This window comes from Opisthorchis viverrini, assembly GCF_000715545.1.
Source record: "Opisthorchis viverrini unplaced genomic scaffold opera_v5_16, whole genome shotgun sequence".
NCBI classification, from domain to species: domain Eukaryota; kingdom Metazoa; phylum Platyhelminthes; class Trematoda; order Opisthorchiida; family Opisthorchiidae; genus Opisthorchis; species Opisthorchis viverrini.
In genome coordinates, this window is record NW_008751672.1 from 3,115,100 (window position 1) to 3,138,018 (window position 22,919).

The 22,919-nt window shown below is 42.5% G+C and overlaps 1 protein-coding gene across 1 annotated transcript; it reads left to right on the forward strand.

The window, feature by feature from the left end:
• Positions 1-11,967: 11,967 nt before the first annotated feature.
• On the forward strand, positions 11,968-18,577 carry T265_12811 (hypothetical protein; the record flags this gene model as incomplete). Its single annotated transcript, XM_009165589.1, has 3 exons — positions 11,968-12,073; positions 12,263-12,376; positions 18,495-18,577. Coding segments are annotated over 3 exons (300 nt in total), but the record flags the coding sequence as incomplete, so codon positions are not given.
• Positions 18,578-22,919: the final 4,342 nt, after the last annotated feature.

Below are 22,919 nucleotides of genomic sequence, written 5' to 3' on the forward strand. Positions count from 1 at the left end.
TGCCTGAATGTGAATAGGCATCAGAATACACAGAGCTGCAAGACATACAATGGTTACCCTTGAGGTTTCGTCCTGTAAGCGAATCAATCTACGCTTGAAAGCCTGGGAATGTGGTTCAGCTGTTTCATCCTTGTTGGGAGTCATCAGCACAACAGATCTCACGAAACTCAGTGCTCCGAACCCACGACATTAGGGTCGGTCGTTGAGCCCTTAGCATTCCAGCCCCGGGCGTCTGATCAAAGTTGTGATTGAACCGCACATATGCGGAATATAGTACCACACATCATTCGATCACGTGGCCCAACAAGTGACGAGAAAGTTTCTCCCGTCAAATGAATTATTCCTCCTTTGAGTTACTTGTGCATCGTTAGTAGTGTGATCAGGTTCAAAATGTTTTACTGAAGACTTCATCCTGTCAGTGAAAGCAACGTAGTTTGAAAAGTCTAGAAGCTCATGAATCTATAAAACTTCAAACGCGGTTTAATGGTTCTTTTCTACATCGCTCGGTGCCTAAATGATATCACATCTTGGCAAACATCAAAGGTTACCAGATTCTTGACAGACCCGTTGAAGCTCATGCAACTTAGTGGTATTTAGTATTACTAGCGTAAATGTGGGTTAGATGTGTAATGCAAAGAGGAATTGACCATGCAGCGTACAGGGCTAAGAGACCCGTATTGTAATGTGAACATTGGTCGGAATTCTTTTAATTTTGTTTCGTAGTGATTTGGAAATTGTTAAACTTCGTTCTATCAAATTCTAATGGGTAGGTTCTGCACAGGTGTTTGTTGTGACATTTTAGAATCGCAGAGTTTGTGCCAATCGTAAGTAAAGCCCTTCTGTGGGATGCCCGGAATCCTAGTCGCCGGTGAAGTTGAGTTGACCTGGAGAAGTTACTGTAAAGGAGCTTTCTAGAAAGTTATTGACGAGTTTGAATGCTCAGTTAGGCAAATACACTGCAAAACGTTTTTCTATTCTAATTGTATGCATAGATCTATATCTGTTCCTAAAAGAAGTTTGCGCTGGACAAATTAGAATACGGGGATGGCATTCGCTTTCTTGCTGTCTTGACAAACTAAGTGGGCTTTGGATTGCACTTCAACTTATAGTGGGCGGTTCATGAATAACGTACGTTATCTATTGCGTAGATTCTTCCCTAAGCTACAATGTGATTTGCACTCTTTTTTGTTAGATCGAAGGTGCTTCAACACAAGTTAATATCGAAATAAACTAAGTGCCTGGATGTCACAAGGAGAAAGTCAGTTACAGCTCACATAGCAGATTGGTAGGTGTATAAGAAGCATACTGCATACTTTCTAATCAAGGGTTTCCACAAGAGTCTTCCAAAACATGAGGAGCAACCCTATTGAAGCGTGTGCAGGTTTTCAGTATGATGGACCCTTTCCACCACTTTCCTGCTGATGAGTGCAATCAATAAGGCAAGTTTGTCCACCTCTTCTGGGTCTTAGCAATGTTGTGGAATGTAGGTAGCTCGGGTGCGCTGTTTGGTTGTTGGTCTGTTCTTCGAGCTTGGCAGTTGGATTGCAAACGTTTCATCACCAATCGAGGTGACATCGTCGTCAACCCTGCTATGATGATGTCAACTCGATTGATGATGAAACGTTTGCAATCTTCTGGGTTTACCTAAAATCTGATCTGTTTTCTGTGCATAGAGTCCCCATGCCCGATGAAGGGCTAACAAAAAAATTTCGTGATTACAGATAGAGCTTCGTATTCCGCTCTTTTGATGGCTCCTGTCTAGTTCCGTTGCGCTGCCCATAACCAATGCAATTTGACCCAAACTTTACCGCTGCTGACATATCAGTCTTCTGATAGGAACTATTTGAAACCAGTTTACATTCCCTTCCACCTTATGGCTAATACACAACGGACACAGACAGTCTAATTATAAGTATCGCTAAAATTATGAGGTCACGTTAACGAATAATGATTGGGATGAGAGAAACTCGGAAACTGAGTCTACTTCATGAGCCCACAGAGGAAGGGTAAAGCCGACTGTAACCTGTCGAGGAGTTCTCAGCAACCTTATGAGTAGTGTGTCACGTCTATATAACGCTTAGTTTAGTTTGAATGCAGAATAAACTGCAAAGTGTTCACTATGAAAGTCGGGAGTTGGCGACACACAAAGCTTGTTGCAAAAGAAGTAAACAAACTATAAGGTAATGGATCCCAGGAGCTTCAGAGGAACAAGCGTGACATACTGAAAACAATCCACACTCGACGGCTAAACTAATGCAAGTCACTGAGAAGCTACCATATGGTCACTTGACGCTGAAGCGCATCGTATATCGCTTCGCAAATCATGTGTGTATGATTTCCGCTGAACAAACACTGATCTTCTTGGATTCGCTTTTCGGTGTAGATAAAAGCAGAAGAAGACTGTCATAGGAGTCTGTTGAACCAATTAAAGCCCCATTGGCTTTTTGAATGAGATCAATGATGAAGAAAAAACTTTCTCTTGGAGTATGGAAAAAAGAGGTCGGTTTGTTTCTCGGATCCAGATAAATACACATTTGCGTCGTCCACATCTGCAGGCACTATAGATAGGGACGGAGAGCATAGCTTGGCCAGCGGGCAGCAGTGGAGGTTTAAAATCTATGTGTACTTGGACTGGATAGCATAACAATTTGTGTGCTCAAAATCTATGAAAATGGTAAGTTTTCAAACTCTGATAAAAAAGTGAACCCCGTTAAACTATGTTTGAGGTGAGTTTGTACGATGTTGGTCGTGGCAACAAACTGATGGTTCAACTTGTAAATACGTTGGGAAAGCGGGAACAACTGCTACTTGTAATAGGCCATAGTTGGATCGGGTGCATTAGATCGGAAGGGGATCCAAACGAAGTGGTGTTAACTGATGAAGCCTTCCAGTGTGCAGATTAAAAGACAAGCCAAAGCTTTCCCAATGCTTTGTGCCAAGCTTACCCCGGAAAGCGAACATTGGAAACTGTTTCTACTGGGCCATAACGGGGAAGGGTCAACTGGCGTTCAACATGGCGGTTCCGGAATAGGGGGTAACTAAGAAGAGAAAAAGAGGTTAGAGTAAATCGGCTCGTTGGGAGAGTGAACGGAGAGATATAGGGGCGATATAAATTTCCGTGTAAAAAAAGGCATACAGGTAGGAAGTACATACCAGTGAGGTCTTTCTCAATCCACTGTCCTCATGAGGTCTGAAGGTGCGATTATAGCTTCGATATAAGTATGGTGCTGAAATTGTCAAGGGTGTTTCGGCACCTTTGCTTAATGGTGGGTATAAAAGGGAGGATTCTTCGGTCTGAATGGAATGCGTGTTCGCGGTATGGGGATAGTCAGCGGACTTTTGAACAAGCCATATGTTGGGTTATAGTGAACAATTAAGTTCAGCGAAGCAATGGATGGGCAAGTGCGAACAACGAAAAAATGACCCATATTCATTGACGGACTTTGTAGATTTAGAGCGAAACTATCCCATGCACACAGCTCAGCGTAATTTGTGGTCATATCTAGCTTGAGAAGTTGGGAACCGAAGGCTAAGAGGTATAGGGGAGTAATGGTAAGGGCTCATGCTCCAGCAGATGGCCAAGTTAAAGGGGGGTTGTAAGTTTGTGAAGCTCGTGGAGGATAAATTCCTTCACTTGGTTTGGAAGGAGGGTAGGAGCAGCTTTTATGCTAGTTAGAATCACAGCGATTTCGGTTATTATAAAAAAAGAGTAGTGGTGGGACGCAGACTCTGTTGATCTGAAATATGCAGATGGCATCGTCCTCATCTTCGAAGTGAGGAGAAGGCGCAATTGTTTTTGGATGAACTGATCAATCATCCCGTCCTTTGGTATGCAATTTGCACCCACAAATTGTAAGGTCATGCTAGTGGACATGCTGTCACTGAATACGCCACTCTCAATCCAAGGAGAAGTACCAGAATTTGTGAAGCGTTTTAAGTATCTTGAAAGTTGTATTATTTCTTATTTTAGTGTGACAGATGAGGTCAATACACGAATCTGCAAGGTTCGGGTCGGGCTTGATAATTTGAGACATCTATGAAGTCAAGATGGTGTATTCCTGAATCTCAAGGGACGTATGTATCGAGCTACAGTGCAGGCTGTTTTTTTGTATGGCTGTGAGACTTGGCCTGTTCGAGCAGCTGAACTGAGAGACCTTCAGGTTTTCGACAATCGTTGTCTCATAACCATAGCTCGTGCGGGTTGGTGACGGGGTGTCCGCGACGAGGCAATTAAAAAGCGAGGTCTCGGCTGTGCAACGGGCACTCCCTTCGAAGAATTTGACCAGTACCAGAAACTGCGTTGGTCGGGACATGTGTTACGTGTGCCTAACCATCGTTTGCCGAGGAAGGTGCTGTTTTCCATGCCCAATCAAGAGTAGCGGAAGAAGAGAGGTGACCAACCCTTGACCTGGGAGAGGGGTATGGAAGAAGTCACGAAAAGTTTGGTTGCTGTCTGTGCTATTCGGCTTCCAGGATGGGGACCACGTGATCCCCACCTCGTATGGTTGTAAACGCTGCATGATATGACTGTCAACCGATGTCAGTGGTGATCTTGTTGTCATTTCCATCCAGATTGCCTGGAACCGTTTTTGGAGGTGTAGGCACCTTGGAATGGTTGTAGTAAGCCAGCCTCAAATCTCTTCCCCGTCCACATTTATTCTTTTCTTCACAATAAGGCTTTCAATTAAATCATGGAAGTACGGCAGCGAAGCATCGGTGTTGGACACTGGTGCCACGCTGTTGATGATGATGATGATTGCAGAGGTCACTCATTGTTACATGATTATGATGAACGCTTGTTCAACTGACTTGAACACAAACCTTTTTAGTGGTGGTCACTTTCAACGTCATTATGTCGATGGTAATGTATTTCATAGATCAGACGGCAGTCGACCCTACATCGAATAACTCCCAAAGAATCTAAACAACTTGCTGTATCTTGTGGCATATTTTCACCTGAAATAACGGCACTAAAACACAAGGCCGACAGACCAAACAAACCATGCAAGTACAAATCCAAAAGTCTCACCACTGAAAATTTATCTAATCAATCCCGTGATCGAGATGGTACCACGAGACATAAATTCCATGTGGTCAAACCGTCCGTAGAAATATATGCACCCGATAATTCTGACTGGCTTGAGACGAATTTAGTATCTTTGCTAATGACGCTTCTCGCAAAAGGTACCCGATCACTCTCGAAACCGTATCATGCAGTCTCAGCAAACTCCAGCACATTGTGGAGACCCATACTGATCCACTTGTAAGTAGTCTGAATATAATAAAAATATTTTCCCGATGACAACAAATAGCATCAATTGTTTACCCCAGTTTTCATCCAAGAGACCCCAATGGGCGCTCATATGATAGGTATATGATAGTTATCATATGATTTCACCAATGGTAATTCAGAGTTCCCACATTTATTCACGCAATGGTAATAATGATAACGACATGTCGTTTATAACAGTCAACAGCTCACCAAAGATTGGAGGATGCTTGGTATTAAGTGATTAGTCTTCGCTTCCGACTGTTTACCGAACCTCTCCGACACGATTCACCAACAAGTTCGCCACCGGCGAATAGGGCGTACGAAGGCTTGTTCCCTTCGCAGTCTTTCAAGGATCTTTGTAAGGAAAATGCTACTGACTCCTCCAAGGAATCTGAATGTTTCCTCGGATAAAATTTGGTCCAAGAAAACAGCTGTTGAGAAGATTCTTGCCAGGATGTATTTATGCAAAAAAAATCGCTTCTGCATCTACCACCACATCTACTACTAAAAATAAGAAAGTATTAACGATTGACGTTAGCTTTATGAACAAAATATTGATTGTCCCCGTCTGCACGTTTAGTTGCTCAGCGTTGAAGACCAAACGAAGTGTGTTATCGTTTTTTGGTCAGTTAGGATTATGCAGCGTAAAAATGCCACCCAAATATTTTTGAAGAAGAAAGGTAGTCTCGTATGGTTGTAAACGCTGCATGATATGACTGTCAACCGATGTCAGTGGTGATCTTGTTGTCATTTCCATCCAGATTGCCTGGAACCGTTTTTGGAGGTGTAGGCACCTTGGAATGGTTGTAGTAAGCCAGCCTCAAGTCTCTTCACCGTCCACCTTTATTCTTTTCTTCACAATAAGGCTTTCAATTAAATCATGGAAGTACGGCAGCGAAGCATCGGTGTTGGACACTGGTGCCACGCTGTTGATGATGATGATGATTGCAGAGGTCACTCATTGTTACATGATTATGATGAACGCTTGTTCAACTGACTTGAACACAAACCTTTTTAGTGGTGGTCACTTTCAACGTCATTATGTCGATGGTAATGTATTTCATAGATCAGACGGCAGTCGACCCTACATCGAATAACTCCCAAAGAATCTAAACAACTTGCTGTATCTTGTGGCATATTTTCACCTGAAATAACGGCACTAAAACACAAGGCCGACAGACCAAACAAACCATGTAAGTACAAATCCAAAAGTCTCACCACTGAAAATTTATCTAATCAATCCCGTGATCGAGATGGTACCACGAGACATAAATTCCATGTGGTCAAACCGTCCGTAGAAATATATGCACCCGATAATTCTGACTGGCTTGAGACGAATTTAGTATCTTTGCTAATGACGCTTCTCGCAAAAGGTACCCGATCACTCTCGAAACCGTATCATGCAGTCTCAGCAAACTCCAGCACATTGTGGAGACCCATACTGATCCACTTGTAAGTAGTCTGAATATAATAAAAATATTTTCCCGATGACAACAAATAGCATCAATTGTTTACCCCAGTTTTCATCCAAGAGACCCCAATGGGCGCTCATATGATAGGTATATGATAGTTATCATATGATTTCACCAATGGTAATTCAGAGTTCCCACATTTATTCACGCAATGGTAATAATGATAACGACATGTCGTTTATAACAGTCAACAGCTCACCAAAGATTGGAAGATGCTTGGTATTAAGTGATTAGTCTTCGCTTCCGACTGTTTACCGAACCTCTCCGACACGATTCACCAACAAGTTCGCCACCGGCGAATAGGGCGTACGAAGGCTGGTTCCCTTCGCAGTCTTTCAAGGATCTTTGTAAGGAAAATGCTACTGACTCCTCCAAGGAATCTGAATGTTTCCTCGGATAAAATTTGGTCCAAGAAAACAGCTGTTGAGAAGATTCTTGCCAGGATGTATTTATGCAAAAAAAATCGCTTCTGCATCTACCACCACATCTACTACTAAAAATAAGAAAGTATTAACGATTGACGTTAGCTTTATGAACAAAATATTGATTGTCCCCGTCTGCACGTTTAGTTGCTCAGCGTTGAAGACCAAACGAAGTGTGTTATCGTTTTTTGGTCAGTTAGGATTATGCAGCGTAAAAATGCCACCCAAATATTTTTGAAGAAGAAAGGTAGTCATCCAATCAAAGCATTTCATGCAATGCACCCAACGAAGTCCTTCAGCCAGATCCAAACTGGTTCAAAGTCATAAGATATGAAGAAATTTAAGGACGGATTTGCACTGCATTTACCCTTTCTGATTTTTTGATGGTTAAGCAAGTGAGACGGAAAATTACTGGCCGAGAGTTCCGTTCTGGGAATCCAACCTTTGTATGTCGACTGATCGTGCAGAGACTTGGGCAGCTTGGTACTGTCTCAGCGCTCATGCTTCCTAGAATTATTCTCATTTGAAAGACTGGCTGTTGACCATGTGGCAATTGATCTGTTTGCGTAGCTTGACATGGTCGCAAATGAATGGGCCATGCATCCACTTCCGCCTGCATTTCTATGGTTTCTAAGACGCGGTTAATAACCGCAACGTGACTGGTTGTCTGAAGACTGTCTGATACTTAATTTAAATGGGCATTTTGGGATTCACTCTGCTTTGTTGATCGCCTCACGGAATAGAGCTATTTCAGTAATTCTGTTCGTTCACTGCGGCTGGTCCACTTTGCTCGTTTTTTCTTCCTCTGCATTCTGTCGTTGTTTCATATGAGTGGTCAATTAGACGCCTTTTATTTTTTTGTGGTCCCTTGCTTTGATATGATTGATCCGTTTGAGGTAGTTTGTAGTCTATGACCGTTTCACTGGGTACCTTTTTTGCTGAAACAATCTCCACTACAACAGTACATCTCAATGTGAAATTAATCATAAAGTCAGCCCGGTGTCAAGAGTCAGCTCGATGCATTGGTCAAAGCCAGAAAGTTTTGTCACGTTTGCCTACTCATAAGAGGTCAGCCCCCAGATCTCACAAGCGATGTGCGTACTCAAATGCACCAGCGATTAATTGAACTACTCATTAGTAGGCAAACGTCATCGACCTTTTAACACCCCCCGACCAAAAGCTCCATCGGATAATTTACAATGTGGTTTCCTGTGAAATGCTCACATCTACGTGAACGTGAAATTTTTCGTTGGTCATCGTTGGATACGGAACTGCCTAGAATCAATGATAACAGTGCTAATCGCTTGTGCGCAATTGTTACAACAAACTGCTTGCGTTGAGCCGGGTGTGCTGATGCGGGGCTAGTGTGCATTCAAAGCAAACTCTAAGGAATGCGATCAGTAGGCAAGCTCACAAATGCCTATAGGCAGACGCTAGCCTACCCAAGCACGACAGAATTACAGTGGCAACGATAATTTGCTAGTGTATTCCAGTAATTCCCCTCCTTTGTATTGCCATTCTACGATTCCCTGACACAAAACAACACAATAGGATCTGTGAGAGGATGACTCACTTCATTTGATAAACAGGCATCACAGTGCATCAAGGGAGCAGTTTCATCGGTTGGAAACTGGAGAGAACTCATATGAACTTAGCCATCTAACGCTTTGCTTGGGAGCGCTTGGGCCTCGCACCTGCAGATGCGTCCAAATGTTGCACAACTCTATAATCTAAACAATGTTGGTCTTGGTACTCTGGTTGCGAGCCGCTTCCGAATGTCTTGCTTAAGTGTGATTACCGAGATTCTCTGGGCTAAGAATATGTCTCACATTAATACAAAGACTTTCGCCAGTGGTTTCTCTCCAGTTTCCGATTCTCCCATGATTTAAATTGAAATGAGTGTTCCCACATACCACATGAGTTTTGTCGCTCTATCGTTGTTTCGGCCTTCAGTAGCTTCGAAAATTATTTTTGAGGTGCTCACATAGGATGCAGCGAAACGTAGTCATTGGATCAGTCTTCAGAGAGTTACCAGGGTAGCAGAGATTTGAGCAGCAGGCTATCCACTGCCATTCATTTCTACGCGCGATGAATTTTGATGTCCCTCAGAAGCACGTTTTCCGAAAACAAGCGTTTTGAAAGTACTTATATTTTTCCAAGACCGGTTATAAGAAACGGGGATGACGACCTTAAGCACTGCCATTCTGCTTCAAAATATGCCAGTGGAGGACAAGCACCACATAGAAGTTCGAGTCGCGTAGCATTCGTCTGGCTAGAAGGCGCGTTAAACTGGATAGGTGACCATTCTGACTATAGTGAATAGTGATACCACCAGAGTGGGGAGGTGAGTCTTTTACACAGATATCTTCAGTTTTGTGAGCTCTCATTTGCTTGGATGTCTTGAAGAGGTTGTAGGCGCAGGTCCGAAGGCTGTTTTCAATGAAGACGACAATTCGGATACGGTTGTATGCTTCCTTGTTGCAGTTCATCGAAAATTCATTCATTAGCTCGCGCAAGTTTTCCATGAGGGTGATTATTGTGGTTCTAAATTCTTTTTGGGAATGAGGTATGACAGCTTCCTCATTACTCCACTAAAATCTGCATAGTTTTGTGGGTATATGGATGAAACTAACGTGTGCTTTTCCTCAAACCGTTCCAGTTCATCATCACAAATATTTCCGGTGCAGCTTCAAGCCCAGGTGTAGCTTCGGTTCCGACCGTCTGTTGGATCGCACCTGCTTAACTTCGGCCGCATTTGCCGAGCCTTTTGGTTTTCCAACGTCTGTTCGCACAAAATGTCTGCGTCTACTACCCAGATGGGTTCATGTCGTTTTTCCCGGAATTAAACCGCGTGTTAGTAGTATTGGTATGCCCCACAACTGCGTACATAAAAAGGAAGTTCACAATTGTTGTTCACCGAACAAGTTCCAAAGAGATCTAGTTACTTCTTTCAAGTTTCCGAATATTGGCCAACCTAAGAATTTGAAACAACAATGGTTAATCTTATTCGCAAAATGACGTTCAACGCTAATTGTTAAGCTAATTTCCATCCTCTGTAGAATGAGACCCCGTTGGCGCACCTAAACACCAACAAACTTGGCAAAGCACCCCCTTTCACCTGTCACAGAATGATGCGGTTTGGCTCACCAACAATTCTTGCAACCAGGATTCTGGGTACTGCTGATCCAACCCTGAATTCTCATTGGGGGTTCCTTGGGACTGCTGCCCAGAAGAAGTTTGATTTGGTTCCAACTTAAGAGTGTTTTCCTTTTCCTTCCATTCACGGTTTACTGAACGCCGCAGTATCGATCCCATACCGTTTGAGTACGTTAACAACATGTGCTGCCACCACTCAGGCCTATCAGTATTCTCTTTGTCTGCTTTTTTGGGTTCAATAACTGTCTTCGAGTGATGTTCTTCCTTTGATAAAATGTCTTCCTATTCGACTGCATTTTTAAACATAGGTTCGCTTCTGGTTGTCTTGGATGGTTTTCGACAGTTTGCCTACATTTTCAACGTCCTGGGCCCATCCCTAAAATAGCGACCAGTACAGTTTTCCTGAGGAAACCCGTTAGCAGCCAGTGACACCGATTTCTGACTCACTTGGCTGTTGTGAGTTGGCCTAGTCATAGAACACAGAGTGTGTCATGGATACTTCGCTTCTAAAGCTGCTGCACACAGCAGGTCCATTCTGACGGGCATCAAACTCTTGGTTTTTACCAGTTTTCCGACCGTATAAGTTGGTACACCGGTCGTCACGGTCAACCGTTGAGCGAGCGGAGAAGGCGGAGTTTTGTTCCTGAATTTTCCAACCTAGTGGAAAGTCAGCATTGCTATTTCAATAAATGCGGAAGTTCAGGTCATCTGTAGGGAACATATCCCTGTCCTCTCACTCCTTCCTCAGCGGACATTATGAATTTATGTCCAAGCTACCTCATAATACGATTGCTCGTAATATGAGGGCTCACTGCCTTTCGCCGTCCGTTCACCATTGGTCTTTCTAACAAGGTTAAACCCGAAGGAACAACTATTCTAGTCAGCGGTTTCCGCAGTGCAAACCCCGCAATTGAGGCCGACCACCGCGACAATGTAGAATACGGAAACTAAATATCCATTATTTCCTGGCAGTTCTGAATAGCACTACCCTGTTGCGTGACATATATGCATGTGCACTCATTTATTAGTTTGGTTTATATTTGTGATCACTTACCATAGTTTTGCACAGGGGAGCTTATCTGATAATCAGTTATTTTGTGTTAAAACATCACCAATGTTCTACCAACTAAAACCATTATCCGCATCGTCAAATTGGCCTCAGAATGGAGATCAGTTTCCGCGAAGTTCTGGGAAATACCAACTAAATATATGGCATGTGAATAGCTCAACAGTTTTTTTCTGGTTGAGGTTGTTTCACAAAGCATCTAAAATTCACAGCCAGAAGGTTTATGGATTAATCGTTTAAACTTCTTAGTGTCAGATAAGCTCCACTAAAGACGAAACTTACCAGGAACACGCAGACACTATCTCAAGTCTGCGTTTGAATTCAGGGCGTTCACAATGCTTACAACAATTAGAGCCTTGTTGCCACCGGCCAAATTTTGGGCCTCGCTGTGTTGAAGTATACACGTCAAAGATCTCACTGCATGGGTATACAACCTAAATTTGTTGTTTCAGCCGATAACCTTTAAATTAAACAATCAAGATGAATATCTGGGAAGTATTGGGGTGGTTTTACCAAAGCGTTCCATGCTGAAACCAGTGAAACTTACTCGGATCTTTTTTGTAATGCATTACTCATAAGGTTGCTGAAAACTCCTCGACAGCCCACGACCTGTTTCGCCCTTGTTGAGGCTCATCAGGTAGGCGCAGTCCCCGAGTTTTCGTCAACCTTATGTTTGCAAATAAGTGTATTTTGCTGATTTCGTGCTATTTGGTTTCAAGCAGAACATAATGCTGGTGAGAACTCGGGGAATACGCCTACCTGATGAACCCCATGAAGGACGAAACCGCTCGTGGGCTGTCGAAGAGTTTTCAGCAATCTTATGAGTAGTGTATTACAAAAATATACATGTATCGCGATATCTCGAATATCATAGCGACTGAAACTTGAGGCGGCTTGGAGTAACACATTTAGTTGCCTGGAAACATCCGAACCCAGAGATTCAGCTGGGTTCCAAGTGAATCTGTCGATAAACCAAATTAGTTTGGAAGTGAGTGTATTTCGCTGATTTTTTCGATCTTTATTTCAAATTTTTGGTGACAGCCTGATAACGATTTGTCACACAACCGAAGCTATATAAGGTATGCTGAACGTGACTACTTCTCGCCAAAATGAGGAGAAAATTATGTGTTTCCAGTCACCGATATCTGAAATGCTTGCATGGCATGCAGCTACCGCATCTTCAATGCTTAATATATGGCTTTTGACAGGATGTTTAGAGGATGGCCTTTTGACGGCAACGCCCATTCTAAAATTGTGTGCATAGACCAACCTGACTAACTATATTAGGTTGGAGATAAAAGAAATCCAGCCCTGATTTGACGAGTGCTCGAATACCATACTTATTTTTGTCAATACACATGCCTTTACACAAGTGCCTACTATCCTGAGCATCATTCTTTGACTTCTTTCAGAGCAAAAGTCATTCGCAAGAGACGATAGAAGAAGCTATGGAAAAATTGCCTGTGTCAGGGACGTCCATTTAGGTGAATTACATTGATTCACATGCTAGTGTAGACCTGTGTTCGTGGAACAAATCATGGTGAGCGGAAACGATAATTATCTCTAACTTACGATTTTTCTACTTGGTCGTAGACAGCTTAGCAGAATGCTTTGGCTCAGCCTGGTGAGCATTCTTAACATGAAACGGAATTCCCTGAGTCTGCTCATCCCTCCGAACACAGTCTTCAAATGCCTGATGAGATTGATTCGCGTGACACTAAAATAATATGGTTATTTGACCCTTCCGCTTTCGGCGTGCTGAATAATGCGCAGTACGAATTGATCAGCCAGCGTGCTTTTGGGGTGAATATATCTCGCGAAAACGTGACACTTAGAAAGCTAAAGCCGTTCAGTTACAGCTGGCACACGAGTGGTATAAAATCAAAGTATACTGTAGATGTTGGATTTTTGTAAAAATCAAATAGTGAAGTCCGTCGGTTATGTCGTAGGCGTTCTCATGATGCAGATACTCTCTCGACTTGCTGTTCTTTTCTAAGTGAAACCCGTCAGAAGCCCTTCAGTCGGTTGTGTCAAAATATCGGTGCCTAGTGTGCATTCATTGGCCGTTCGTCACGTGATTATTGATCGGCTCACCAAGCATGGTGAACGGCTTGCAAAACTTCCCACATCCCACAAGGTTGCATTTACAGGGAACGCGCTAACGATGTTGTCTCGCTTGGTAAAGATTCATTGTAAGAACTACTGACAGGTTTATTTTAAGACACAGTTCATTTTTATGAGGGTTTCTTTTCAAGTAGAAGCCAGTATGCGCTGAGCTGAGAGTGGTCCAATCTATAGAACATGTGCCTAGTGCTTGTAATAGTTTTCATCATACGGTCCCGTTTGAAGTTGTTGGTAAAATAAGGATCTACCGTACATACCAGAACGAAATAGTAAAATAAAATCTGTCCATAAGTAGAATCTCAGCAAAGGTAAAATTGTGTTTGAAAAAAATCTTAGAATTCGCGAGAGTCAATTGTTGAACTTTTTCACACAGCTGAGTCGGAGTAGGGATTTTGAACACAATATATTGAAGATGAAATGGGGTAATACGCCAATTGATGCCCATCTACCAGTTGTTTAGTCCAACGTGTGAAACACTTCAGTTCGCCGACGCACTGGTGCGGTGTTGTATTTAGAAAAAAAGTTGTGAACACAAACCATTGGGCGAAAGTTCATTAATACCGGGTGCCAGATGACTAAATCAAGACTGGTCTATGGACGATCATCAGCTTAACGAGAATACGTTGTCTGCCTGAGTGGCTCTTCCTTCGCTATCCGCGCACTGATTGCATCTCTTACAGGGCTTTTGCCAGTGCCAGGGTACGTGAACGGATAATCAAATTCAAGCTTTTCGTTCTAAATGTTCACTTAGGGAAGAGACGATAGAAAATCCTGAGATATGGGTTGAATGTTGAGCTTGTCCTAATTCTTCTATTCTGCCAAAACCAGTAGGCTCTGCTACTATCAGAAGAGCCAAAAATAGACAATTCATTTCTTTCCTAAGGGCACCTTTTTCTGTACTTTGAAATCGAGTTGTCAATTTAGTGACATTCCGTGGGACCTCGCGCCAAAACTGAGGTAAAAAACTCAGGGCCGTATTGTGATTTCGGTGGTTTTATTCTGCTCACCACACATTCCGTAACCCGTTCTGTGCCGTGACGTCAATCGTTTTGACTAAGCGGTAGGAAAAACCAAGCCGTTCTGCTTTCAGACAGAGAATGAGAGTGTATAAATATACCCCAATGGAGCCATCGTTCCATGCTATCGTTATACCCTATTCAAAGAGTAAATGGTCAGAAAATTCAACTAGCGCGATATTGACACGGTGTGTGACCAGATTGAGAGGTGTGGTGTGAGCCATCACTGACAGTACATCCCATGTTTGTTGCCTAGCTCATCCCACGTGCAAAAGGTACTAACGGTTAGTATCTTTAGAAATCAAAGTTTGAAGGAAGGGAAAACGAAGTACGCATCCAATAATGGGATGTCTTGTAAAGGCAGATGTGGAATGTTGGAACAAGCCACTTTGGCCATTGCGAACAGGCTAATTTTATACGCCTAATAGGTGAATAAAACTGAACTTAAGCACCGTTGGGACAGCGTCTACTGGCTGTGTCCATAAGTAAGAATGCAATCGATACGCCTACTTGACGTAGTAGCAGGAAGTATGCTCCGAATTGATTCATATCGAATAGAGAATTGTTCCTATCGTAAGGGTGAGGAATTGGGGCAGGAGGATGGTGATAGAACGGTTATGTGTATTTTAAATGTGACAGTCAGAAACTGATAAGTTGAACGTAGATGAAGATATATCATTTGAAAGGATGTGAAAGGATATCTTAATCGGTGTAGACAAAGCGGTCCGATCTTGATTTTGGTTTATCATTCTCGATATGATGAAAGGAGTACATGCCTTAGTAAAACGCTCTTTAGAGGAGGTTCCATTCTGTAAGTGAACCAGTCTGTGCAGTATACCCTAGACTCCACAGTTGTTTGCCCTTATCAGGAATCATGAACAGTACACATTTCGTGAAACTCCAAAAGAGATTCTCGGACCCGCAACGTCCCTGCTAGCGGTTCAAGCACCTAAGCGTTCGAGCACGAGTAACCGATTAACTCGCACTTCCATACAAAGCAAACTCTGAACGATCGATTGAATCATACACTTTAAAAGTTTGTGATAAAAAGCTCTCATTTTGAACGTGCAGCAAAGCTTTGAGTGAATATCGGTGAGTGAGTAAACTTTATGAACTTTCCTATTTACTGACCTGACTAAACACCTACTGTCCTCACTTTTGTTCGAGAAATTTACTCAGTCTACCCACCTATTCGTGCCACCTGCCTAAAAGACTCTCAAATACACGGGGTTGATTTTAACAGTTAGTTCTCAAAGCAAAACCGAAAACGCAAACAGCTGTGGCATATTGCCAACTTCGGTGTTTAGTTCCCTTCTGTTCCATAGCCAACCGAAATCAGTGATATCCTTCTATATAGAACAGACTATCATTGCCGTATGGCTTGGTGGCCCTCCAACATCCTCATGCACCTCCATCTTTCTGTAATTTATCCATCAAGGGGACCATAATCTACGCCATCTTGTCAGCCAAAATGAAGTTGTGTCGTATTATTCATTCATCAAAATGGGAGTCCAAATTACCGCTTTGAAGTACACTGTGTGCGTCAGCTAGAAAAACTATACCGAATATGTCTGATAGCACAGCAAGGTCACCGGTCTAGAAACCTGAAGGACACGGGACTGAATCCTACCCAAGCACTAATTCGTAATTGCAAATTAACGTGAAATAGTATGCAGTCCAAGACTTCCCCAACAAGAGCGCACCTAACCGTTTTGCAATAGTATATCAGAGGTCAAATTTAAGCGTAAATAATATCGTTGTTCTGAATAAGTTTATCGACACGTTCATAGTTGATAGATGATCTTGAGCACTCTAAAATGTTCTGTGGATCGACCAGATACTTTGAAGCTTTTCTTCACTGGAATTCTGGTAGAAACGCTTCAAGATTTTCCGCAATTGTTGGGAACCTTTCTTGAATGAAATTCAAGCTCAATTTCTTGTATAGAATTATGGTCATTCGTTTGAACACATTCTCACGCACTCCTTGATCACCAGTGCTCGAAAGCCGAGAAGTACTGCAGGGTCAATTTGTCATTGCTGGGATACACCAGTAGCGTGACTTTTGTGAATTTTGATAGACAGTCGTAATACTAGTCCCGGATAGGAGATGGGGACTCGACTTTTCAGCTAGGAACAACTTTCAATCAGATATTATATAGCGCTTAACTAGGCCTAGCTATCAGCAAAAGTTATAACTATATATATATATATAAACCTCAGTAGAAAAGACTTGTTTATTTTCTACGCTGGGCATATCATCTCCCTGGTGCTTTTTGTTCACCCTTCAGGCTACTTTGTTTGTGCGTGATGAATTACTGGGTCAGTCAGTTAATAGTGAAAATCCCCGCTTCAGGCGGCAGTGTGTGATTTATCACTTTTTCCGGTGAATCGATGGTCACTGTGATGGGCTTGAGAGAGGAAAACATCCGGTAGGCAAGGGATGTTGACTTTCAGACAAATTGTTAAATGCGTATATTTTGCAAGTCTGATTAACCGCAGTTGAACCAACGTTTGTTTTACAAAGACGGTGTGATATAAATATATTGCAGTCTGACTTCTTTTGCACTCCAAACGGTCAAAATTAGCTGACCATGTAACGGTTTTGAAAACTGGGGATTGCCTCAACACAACAACAAAGAAAGCTGCGCTCTCGACCTGACACAATGATGATGGCGATGATGATGGTGATGATGAATGTTGGGATGTTGCAAACACGCTTTGCTGATAAACCGAGAATGTTTCTAGGTAGATTTATNATTCCACAATGTTGGGATGTTGCAAACACGCTTTGCTGATAAACCGAGAATGTTTCTAGGTAGATTTATTAACCTGCTCTCAAAATTGTGGAATGTGAGAAGCTGGACTATAATAGTGTCGGTGGAAGACTAGACAGAATAGTGGAATAATATAACATTTTAAATGAGATCAGAAGAGTTTGGGGGGCCGCGGGCTTATGGTGTATTTGCATTCCTGGTCACATGTCAACTGCTGTGCTAGTAATTTAGTGTGTGAAGGCTAAGTTTTTATGGTTTTGATCACACGTATGCCTAAGCCGGCGTTGACAACCATTGTCTGTATGGTTGTGGCTGTTGTGGCCGTACTGGGTTCGTCAGTACGAATGACAATTTGAGATCCATATGATAACTGCCTACCATATGAAAATGAAGTCTGTGTGCCGGAGCTTATCAGCTAGAAACGTCTGACTGGCCGCTCACCTCCTCGATCTAGATGTTCCAGTTCACAGGAACAGGAGGACGAAGAATCGGTCACTGAGTCGATCTTTGATACTCTGAGCGTAGGCAGGACAGTTGGGGATAATCATCCAGAGTTGCCCCGCATCGTATGTTTGGTTTACGAAGTGGGTCAATCTTCTATGAAATTTGGGTCCGCGCCACCTCTTTATTTTCAGCCAACATGTAACAGTTTTGTGGTCCTGCGAACACATTACTAAAAACTGTTTCCCATTGCTCAGGATGTCTGAAGCAGGTCAAACAATAACCTGCGAGTGCGTCACAGGGGTAGGGATCGGCGTTCTGACACCCAAGCGGCTTACATGTATAAAAACGTTTTGAAAAAGAACTGGTTGAAACTTTTCTAAACGAAGTATTGTTATTATCTCAGAAGTCAATTTAAGTTAAGCACGATATGGCGTTAGTTTTCCCGAACTGGAAAAAATTGTCGTGGCCCGTATACCCGGAAAAACTTATTGATACCTTTGCTGATTGTTGTGTGCAACACCCAACAAGAACAGCAACAGCTCCTTTCATAGAACAACAAATGCACCATAATGCTCAAGTTCTGTGATGAGTTTAGTACAATGAGTAAGTGGATAAAACAGCTTGAGTCCGAAGTGTCGATACGAGGAGATTTGTACATAGCGAATATACACTCATTTACAAACTAATTTGATTTTTTCGAGAGACTCAACTGAAACCCAGCTGAATCTCTCGTTTGTGATGTTCTCAGGCAACTGAATGTGCTGCACCAGGCCACCTCATGTTTCAGTCGCTACGATATTCGAAATACCGCGATACATGTATATCTTTGTAACGTACTACTCACGGATTTTCAGCAAACTTATGAGCAGTATAGTAGTACAGTAGTAGTACATTACTAAGATTCGTACATAGTTCTCCACAGAAAATTGTCCAGAAATTATGGGATATGCCCTGAGAAACCAGCAAACCCTCAAATTGGTCTATGTCAGACAGTCACTAGAAGTTATCGAGTCACAGTATTATCGGGGATAAATTCCTTAGATAGGGATAATATCTCCTACACCCAACTAAAACAATCAAAATAAAGTCAGTTTTGTAGCATCGAAATAAGTAGTATTCGCCAGTATTTTCATGCCAGGCTCCTAATCCTGGCTGGAAATCTCAACTCCCACGACCTCGAAGCTAGTCGTACCTACAAAAACACAGTGATAGGCGGGGAGCTTAAATTGTGTTTAAGGTTTGATGCGCAAGAACTTCATCCAGTCTGTGGTAGTGACTGATTAGGGTACCGTGTGATGCTGGCCGTAACAGCAGTAGAAGCACTTCCACTCCCAGCCCTCGAGATGGATGCCCCAGCAAACGATTCATTGGCATACCTCACGGTTCTCGAAGACCAGTTACTACATTTTCCGGATAAAAGGTAAATTCCTTTTGACTAGCCACAAATGTCAGGGGTTATAGCAAACTGTTCCACCTTATTCGTTTGAACGCTTTTGACAAACCTCATACACAGCAGCTTAACTGAACTGATTTCTGATTGTGTGGGTGTGTAAAACGCCAAGCCAGACTTCCGAAGCACTCAGAATCATAGGCGAAATTTTCAGGATAATTATCTTATAAAACATTCTGTAGAAAAATGACGGGAATCACCTTCAAGGTCATACAATAGAAAAGCTTTGGTACACAGAGTGTCTCTCAGGAAATTCGTGAAGTTCTGTATAAAGTCGACAGGTAAACGGCTTCAAAGGATGTTATACAAAGCACAAAAAATGTGTAGTATTCGAAGGACTCGTAATTCTGAATTTTGATGCCTGTTCCTAAGAAGTATTTTATGATTTTATCCCAAGCAATCGCCGTGGTACACGGTTGAAAGGAAATTATTTTTCGTCCTTCGATTTAAACACGATTTATCAAAAAGTGAAAAATCAGAATGGACGAAAAGTGTTGCGGGCGACTCTTCAGCTCGCAGCGCTTTTTTAAAGATCGCCACAATTGAGGGGCCATTTATTATCCCTTTTTCTGTTTCTGGATGGGCAAGTGGTCCCTTAGGATTTCAGGCTTATTTGGAAGCGGATGTATTACCCGGAGGTCAAGGGAATTGTTCGAAATCTCATAACTATCTCGTTCGCTTTTTTCCTAACTGAAGAAATTTCACCAATCATAAGCGAGTTGTAACCATCGAATCTGAAAGAAAACTAGTAATCTGCTGAAGCAATGATGGTCCTGGGACACTTCAACATGGTACGACATCGTAGGGTAGGTTGACCCAATGACAGAGAGCCATTGCATTACTTCTTGTGGTTGACCGAGTTTACCGGGGGTTCAGTGGGAAATCGCGTTTGCAGTTCAGGCAATTGAGAAAAGCAGGCACATAATTTCAGGCTTCGAATGACCTGTTCCAATGTGTTTAGCAGATAGTTCTGCCCAATACAATGTTAGCCGTCCCAAGCAAAAAATCGTTCTGGTCTTCTTAATATGAATCATAGCTACTGAACCGAACAAGGGTGGTTAACTTAGTTTGAACATCCTATTAGATGGTTCTGAGTATGTTGAGGCTGTGCTTGGGGCTCCATGCAACTGTCTACAACGAACAAGCTCCGACTAAAACTCAAGATCGAGAAGAGGAAACTTCTTCCATCCAGAATAGATATAATGAAGGCCCATTCAAAATTATTTCGCACACTCAGGTTTGTTCTTGGACGGAACCCTTGAAACGCCTTCTCCGATACGAATCCTACAAATTGAAAATGCTCTACCAAGATATTTTGAATTCTACGCATACATAAACCCGTTGCTTGTCTAGTTCTGATCTGTGAAAAAGCGAGACCTCAATCTCAGGAAATAGGAAGATCTGATGGCTGGATATTTTCACTTTTTGTCAGCTGACCAGGATACCCAATATTTATTGGCATACTTGTCTCTAACCTTGAGCTGCATGCAAAATATTTTTCAGAAAATGAGAACAGTAGTCCTGCAGTGACTGCTCCAGTGGTCCGGACAACCACCATGGGTATCACTGGCAGGACTCAGGGTGATCATATAGTGGCACGCGGGTTTCACTGCACAATCAAATCTGATGTCGATTGGCTGGGTCGTCCGCACGTTCAAAAAAGACGTGACGCAGACTTTGCTTCGGGTCACCATTTTCGAGTTGTTTATCTCTGAGGCAGCAGTAGATTGGGCTCGTTTACAAGCCAGAGGAATCTGTCCTGAAACCAACTTTTTATATATACCATTTAACTGGGACAGGCATTGCCTCTTCTGGAATCATTTACAGGCTGGTAATCAGAATCGACTTAATTTGAAGTCATAAGAGCAGATAATTGAAGACCATTGAAAAGGAACACACATATACCAGTTTACTTAAATGCATCATCCAAGAAACTACACAGAACACGTTTTTCGTCTGAGTAGTACATTTTATCGTTTAGTAACTCATTCATCAGCTCCATTAGCGCAAGGTTGGCAACCGCAGAAATCTCTATCAATGAAGCAAAAGAACCGTTTCTGTGAATTAGAAGAGGATGGACACAAATTACCGACTTAGTTGGGTACTGAACCAATTCCAAAACTACACCTTTTTGCTGGTAGTGTGAGGAGATTTGGGAATTTGTGGAGACTTCGTCCTGCAATTGAAACCAGTCTATGCTGAAAAGCCGAGAAGCACTGTCCAACCGTTTCATCCTTATCGGGAATCATCAGGAGTGCGTAAATCACAAAACTCCGGAGATTTACGAACCCGCGACACCCCGGCTAGTAGTTTGAACAATTAACCGTTCGGCCACGAGCGGCTGAGCAGCAGTTAAATGCGAAGTGTTCAAACTAATAGCCGGGAGGTCACGAGTTTGAGACTCTTTAGAATTTCGTGAGATGCGCACTGCTGATGATTCTCAAGAAGGATGAATCAGTGCTTCTCGGCTTTTCAGCATAGGTTGGCTTCATTTAAAGGACGAATTCTACGCCGGTTTGTTCAAAATCAAAGTCACTTCATCTAGTGCTCTCTCAAAGAGACTGAATCTTATCCCAGGGTGATGGTCGATGTGCCTTCATAACCAATTGAGCTAAAGCGTGCAATGTAGGTGTAACGCACAGGCTCTCACATGAGTTCCGTTGCACAGCTTTCCCTGCCCGGAGGCCAGCCGTCCCTAATGATCGAACATCACACCATTTGGACGGATGTGTCGCGTGCAGGACACGGATCAAACGAATGCATGCCCTGATTGGTCAGAATGCCAGCCAATCCGGGGAAATGGCTTTGATGAGGTCACCAAACTAGCGTACTTTACATCACACTAATGGAGTCACTCTGCTCAAAAGCCGAGACGCACTGTACAGCTGTCTATTTTGCTGAAAATAACCAATGGTGTAAACCTCAAAGGTTCATAAAAAGTTCCGGACCAGTGAAGTTAGGATAACAGGTAGATTGTAAACCAACGGCATACGAGTTTTGACAAAACATTCTGGTTCACTTTCACTATCATTCTCTCTCAGTCATGCAGTCTATTTTACGTTGTTTTATTCCAACGTGCTTCTCATGAAAATTGCTAAACTGAATTGTCCATAAATCTTGTAAATTTCTTTTTACTTCCTCATCAAATTACTTTTAATTCGTAGGTAGCAAGATAAGCTTGTGATCTCTGCAATTGCTTTTTATTCTCATGTTACCATTTTTGGCTAATATTATATGCTTTCGGCCACGCGAACAAAGCTACCATAAGGAATTAGTTGAAGTTTGGTTTAGAGCTTCCAAGCATACAGCAGTAGCGAATGCTGAAAATTTCTACATTTTAATTAGCTAGACTACACACTTCCTGTGGATAGTATGTTCCCGGTTCTATTTCTAGTCTTAATCCACTTAAACAATGAAGTTTGTTAAACTTGCGCAACCACAGGCTACAAGCAATGTTTTCTGCCCTCCAGCAGTGATGTTTGTTGCGAACAAAGCGTCAGAGAAACACTTGAAAACCCTAAAGATGTTCCAAAAGGTTATTCCGGTGTAAAGTAAGTTGACATGATTAGAGGACTCAACCAAATCCCAAATGAGCATCCCCTTTAGGGCTTTTTTTCTACCGAAAGTACTGCCTAAAAGATGCCTCAGATTAGAGTTGGCAGGACATTTGTGATGTGAAATCGCATTTTTGGACACATTCTTACTCAATATGTTACTAAAAAC